This window comes from Lygodium microphyllum, chromosome 17, assembly GCF_053477565.2.
Source record: "Lygodium microphyllum isolate KBCC chromosome 17, Lygodium_microphyllum_v1.1.10, whole genome shotgun sequence".
Classification (NCBI taxonomy): domain Eukaryota; kingdom Viridiplantae; phylum Streptophyta; class Polypodiopsida; order Schizaeales; family Lygodiaceae; genus Lygodium; species Lygodium microphyllum.
Window position 1 is genome coordinate 102524275 of NC_141151.1, and position 6194 is coordinate 102530468.

At 41.1% G+C, this 6194-nt stretch overlaps 1 protein-coding gene across 1 annotated transcript; it reads left to right on the plus strand.

The window, feature by feature from the left end:
- The first annotated feature begins 3571 nt into the window (after positions 1-3571).
- LOC148022206 (uncharacterized) lies at positions 3572-5877 on the plus strand. Its single transcript, XM_087697852.1, has one exon. It carries the CDS (start codon positions 4114-4116, stop codon positions 5593-5595), a length of 1482 nt encoding a protein of 493 aa, XP_087553978.1. The 5' UTR covers positions 3572-4113; the 3' UTR covers positions 5596-5877.
- Positions 5878-6194: the final 317 nt, after the last annotated feature.

The window sequence follows — 6194 nt, forward strand, 5'->3', positions numbered from 1 at the left end:
AAAATTTGGAAATGGCTTCCGTACATATACAGAAGTAACAAATGATTTCCATGCCTTCTCATTATTAAGGCCACTCAAAGTGGATGAAACCAAATCATTACCATCAGGCATTGCATCAATTGCTGCTAAAGCATCTGCAATGCTTCTCACCTTCAACACATACTCATTGACAGACATTTTTCCTTTCTTCAAGGCATTCAACTCTTGCTTGAGTTGAATCTTTCATGCCTTTGTATTTACTAAAAACATGTTCTCAAAAATTGTCCAAGCTGCATGTGAAGTTTATGCATTCCTGATATGTCTCAACATCATATTATCAATGACTGTAGATAACTAGTACATCACCTTTTTGTCTTTCACATTCCATTCTTTCCATGCTTTTAATTCATTTGCAGTCAAAGGGATACCTAGCTCTAGCTCATTTTCTTCACCTAAAACAAACTCATAAAGGCCCTTTCCAATGAGGAAGTTCGTCACACGAAACTTCCATGAAGGGTAGTTATTCTTGTCGAGCTTCTCAATAATGGAATTTCTACTATTCTCTACAATTATCACAAATAAGAATACAACACAGCAAGCTAGTCTTCTGCAATCTTTCACAACACATGCACAGTAATACACCGAGCAACCTTTTTCACTGATTGCTCAATAGTACATGTAATCTCTAACCTATTTGAAGATAAACCTTATGTTTCCTTCCTGAAAATACCTCAAAAATTATAGATTCAAAATCTGTAACCTGTGCACCCACTTTCGGTCAATACAACCGAAATCACAGTGTACCCTGAAACTGTTGTCCGCAACCTTGTGGCTCTAAAACAGGGCTTGAAATGTCCTCAGACACCCAAAATAACTGTGGGAATGCCCTAAAGGACCTATCTATAGAATATAGTGCTCTGCTCGCACACTAAATCTCACAACAATATGAGATTTTTACTCTACCCTGCTTCTGATGCCTCCACAGGCACTATCTAAGAGAGAGAGTGGAAGAATGGGAGAGCTTCTTACCCATTGCTTGCTTGCTCGAACCTTGCTTTTTCTCCTTCACTTGAGCCTTCAAAATCAGCCTCTCACAGTGACCTGGCTCTGATACCATGTCAAGAATCGCGTGGTAGGGGGATTTGCTTGAGCTGCTGTGCCAAACACACACTGTGTACACAAGAGAAGGCTCAGTCAAGAACACAAGAAGAAAGATGGAGGCCAAAACGTTTTCTTGCTGATTTTTTATTCTTCTTTCATACACTATACAATGTACACAAAGTATAGATAAGATACAACATAAAAGAAAGTGGCCTTCTAAGTCAAACAGTGCATAACCGACTACACTAATCGACCGGCGCTATATCTTTGCCAATTGTAGGTAGGTGTAACAAATTAAATATAATAAGTGATAAGTCAGTGGCCATGTGAGTGTCATAATGACCACTGACATGCTAAGTGTAGATGTGCGGACCCATCTAGCCAGGCAATCCATCATCAATGTCCGCACGTGTTGACCTTGCCATCTCAAGAATTACAAGGTTTGTAGGACAAAGAGTTTTGCTTCAAGAGAGCTCCAACTAAAGATCCTAAAAAGGTTAAGATACCATAGCCAAGAAGTAAAGAGGGAAAGCTCCTCTTAATTCATCTCAAAGCAAATATGAATAGTCTTCAAATAATTTCTTGCCATAGGGGCTCATAATGCATGCATATTTTGACAAGATGTCAGCTATAAAGCAAGAAATGAATTAAAAGACCACTATTGAAGCTAACTCTCTGAATATGGCTAAAGATAACAACCCATAATCAGCCCTTTAACTTTCGAGATTCGCCTCTGATGATAGCATAGACTTTCTCTAACATTGAGTGCATAGATTAACCAAATACAAGTGTAATCATACCATATGAAGCATTTGAGAAGTAAAAGGAATTGTTGTCCACAAAATCATTGTTGTGGGCTGTCTATTTCAACCTATATACATAGCTTCAACCTTCCAAGAAGATACTTTGATGGAGCACAAAATAGCCCCTGTATTCAAGAGCATGGAACAAGCAATAGGTTGCTTGCAATAGACATATAGAAGTAGGAGAGAAGAAGGAATTCTTGCTATCCTTGTTTACTTTGTAATTGGCCACCTATTTCAGCTTCAAGCGTATACATAGAGCAATCAAGATGCTCCCTTCCACAATGCTTTATGCAATATCTACTTGCATCAAGCATAGCAATGCCATGAATCTACAAGAAGAGGAAAATAAGTGTTGCTGCCCACAAAACTTAGTTTGGGCTGAAATATTCAGCCCACTTTCTTCTCATAAGCAAGTCAAGAGGGTTTTTTGACTCTCCTCTCTCCAAGCTTCCACTATAGTAGATTGTAGTGAGCTTCCAAGAGCATAAATGAGTCCTTTAGATCAAGACAATCAATAGAGCAAGTAGATGAATTTTAGTCCTTCAATTTATAGGATAGGAAGTCCAATAACAGTCCCTATTCAGCTCTTAAAACACTCAAGGGAGTGGTTTTAATGTCCCTCTCGACATGGGAGATCTAATTCAGCATACACAGGACATGCCTAGACCTCTCTCAAGGCTCATAAATGAAGCTCTGGTTTGTATGGGCTGCTGCCCTTTATATACACAGTTTTGCCTTTTTTTACTTAGTCAAGAATAGCCTTCCGTTTTTGTCAGTGTATGAGAGGAGTAGCACTTACATGTTAAGTGGAGTTTGCTTGTGATTGCATGTCTTCCTCTTCCTTTGCTGTGGTGACAGTGAAGGAGTTCTTTTCTCCACCACTTAGGATGTGCCCTGATCAATCCGTGATCTGCCCGCAAAATGCGGTGCAGATCACGCTGCCCTTGATCTCTTCCTTGACTATTTTGTTTTAGTCACATAGGCATGGCACAAGTCATATACAATGTCATATGCTTAGTTAACCTAGGTAACTCCATCTCCCTTGTGACTTGGCTTGTGAATAATCTTAAAACTTTAAAGATCATAAGTGCACAAACACATCATTGGCTCCTGGAAAATGCAATCCAAGGGAACCTACCAAATCAACTGCTCATGTCCATGTTTTATCTTGTTTAATGCTCTGTGATTTACAGAACTTGTAGCAATTTTATGTAGTGATGCAAGGAAAGAAAAAAGTAAGTAACCACATTCATTCATCTTGTCAAGGACATGTATTTTAAGGCAGAGAGTCCCCCATCTTTATTACATCATGCCATATGTTGGTGATCTTAGGTTTTTATAATTTATTGCACTAGGCAAGTCTCTATGTAGTATATCTAGATTTCAAGTACCTTAGTGATATATGTAAACAATTGAAGTTTCATGTTCAGACCATGGGCAAAGAATCTCATGATACCGCACAAAACCTATAAATTCTTGTGAGTGAAGCAAAGTTGCCATGCAACATGAAACACAATAGCGTGTACAAAGTAATGGCTGAGTGGCATAGATATATGCACACCGTGTATATATGTAAATAATGAAGGGTATAAAATCGACTATAGGTAAGAGACCAATGTGCTTTTTGATCACTTGATTGACTGCACAAAACCTATAAATTCTTGTGACCGAAAGCAAAGTTGCCATGGAGCATGAAACACATTAGTGTGTACGAAGTAATGGTTGAGTGGCATAGATATATGCACACCATGCATATGTGTAAATAATGCAGAAATGTGAGAGAAGGGAATAAAAACGCAGGTGCAGGTGGTTTGAGTTTAATGGCGCTCCACACATATGCAACGGTGGGCGCTTCATCAGGCTTTGCATTTGATCGACCTGTGGGTTGAATCTCAAGTAGGTGTGCTTGGAATCTGCTCTGGATTAGAGTCTCACGACAGTCGAGTAATTCCCTGCTGAGCCCTGTCAAGACCTTAGCAGGATTTGGTCAGTCAGGCTCGACATATGCAGCAAAACAGCAGAATATCAAGCCCATCAGGGTTTTTATGGCTGTTTATCAAGGCACATCAGAGCTTGTTTGGGTGTTTCCCCCCACTGCAGAATCCATTGTCTCATTCGTGAGCATTGTCTCAACCGGGAAACAAGATTAGGGTTAGGATATCGGACGCAGTAGGACATCAGGCGCAGGAAGACATCGAGTACATTGCAGATCGCAATTCCCCGGAAAATGAAGGCTTCCCTCAAGTTCCGTGATGAACAGAGCCCCCTCCTGCGGGTCAAGCATCCCCTGAAGCTCGGTGCCATCCCTCTGTCACCAGGGATCACCCTAGGTGACAGCCCGGACCTCGCCTTCCACATCGCAACCTTCTTCCCAGCCGGCCCTTCCTTGAAGCTGGCTTTCAGGCCCAATGATTCCAGTCCTTTTGCTGTCATTTTCAAAGCAGGGCTTGGTTCATGGGGCTGTGCAACCGGCTCCCCCCTTGCATTGACTGCTGAGGTTCATTTTGCCTCGAAAGGTAGAGATCCTCTCCTGTCCCTTCATTTGAAGCCTCAGTTCGGTGACTTCAGCATCACGAATGCTACAAGTTTCAGGCAAAGTGAAGATGGGAGGTCTATCATAGCATTTCAATCAACCAAAGAAGGTGAGCAAAGCCAGAATCCACTAATGAATCATGACAAGCTCGAAAACAGCACTCTTCCATCCTCCCTTTCCAATGGGGATGCCAAAGAAGCTGTGAAGGGAGGTGGAATCACACAGGATAAAGAAAGGTTTCGAAGCCCTTTGGTTGATTTTCACAGTGTTGTGAATGGATCTAGTTCGCCTTCAAAGGTTGCAGGGCTTGAAAGAGAATGGAAAGGATGGGCAGAGAGGAAGCAGAAAGGGGAAAGTCCAAAAGAGCATGATGCTGATCTGGATGCAGGATTTGGTGGCGGCGGCGGCATGATAGTGCATGTGCCAGATGAAATTCTGCAGGAGCAGATAAAACTGGAGCAGCAGAAGATGGCCAAAGCACCTTTGTCAATGTATGGTATGAGGAATGGTATCAAATATTTCAGAGTCCTTGCTCACAATTCCTTGCCATTGGGTAATCAAGCATACCTTCATACTCGATGGGGAATAAAGCCTGCACCAGATTTCTTCCAAGGATGGGATGGTAGTTTGCAGTCACTTTCATTTTCTAAGTTACCATCCCTGGTTTTGGATAAGATCAGCTTTGAACGTCTCACCCATCCTATTGAAAAACCAAAAGAAAAGCCCTCTTCATTTACTGGTGCTGTTCATTTGGAGCAGGGACTGTTTGCTGAAGAGAATAAAGAGTTGGTTCAGGTAGCAGCTCTATGCTATTCCATGAAACGGCAATTACACTTGATGTATACAGAGAACCAAGTACTACGTAAAGCTATGGAGGAGATGAGGTCACAGGTTGAGTCAAGGGGGAGCATAGCATCTTTGAATCCCATTTTAATTGGTGGTGATTCTCAAATTGAAGAGAAATTTATTCCAAGGCCTTCTGATCCAGGGGGGAATAGTCTTCGAGAACATGAATGGAGAAAGGATCAGAAAGATGGAAAAGATACAGGGATAGATTTGAAAGGTCACAAAGCTGACAAATCATCTTCTAATGGTGTTGGTGAAGTGTCCAAAGAGCTGGAAAGAGCTATACTTGGTACAAAGGATAGCTCGACTGCAGGCAATAAGAAGACTTGAATTACAATTCAATGTCTCAGAGCATTGTTCAATTCTGTAAATGATATCTATTGTACTTGTAAGTGCATAGTCATACCAGCTGTAAGGCTTTAGAAGTGCTTCGGGTGCTGCTATTCATCAACAAAAACCCGACAGAAAAGCTGATCGGTGTTTTCCCCTGGTGTTTTTGCAACTGTGGCACTTCGGTGTATTTAATTAGCTAGGCAGCTTGTTGTAGCATCTTGGATGGTTTGTGTTTTCGAAGTTTTAAGATGTGGAAGTACACAGTGAATTTGCAGCTCCTGATTTTCTCATAAGCTTACTTTCAGATCCTGGTTTTCTCATAAGCTTACTTTTCATGATTTTGTGCCTATTTGAAATGTGGATACAAAGTGAATATTCGACCCGTGATAGTAAAAGTCTGCTTATTGCAAAACAGTTATCAGCATATCCAATGAGCTTAATGAAGCTCATTTTTCATGTTTCTTGCCATGCATCCTTGTGTGTAAGAAGTCAGATAGAATCAGTAAATTTAAGCTTCCCAATATGCACTGCACTAGATCTAACAAAGGAGCCTGTTTGCACTTCTTTTGAATTCAAGTGCTTATGTTATCTTCTGC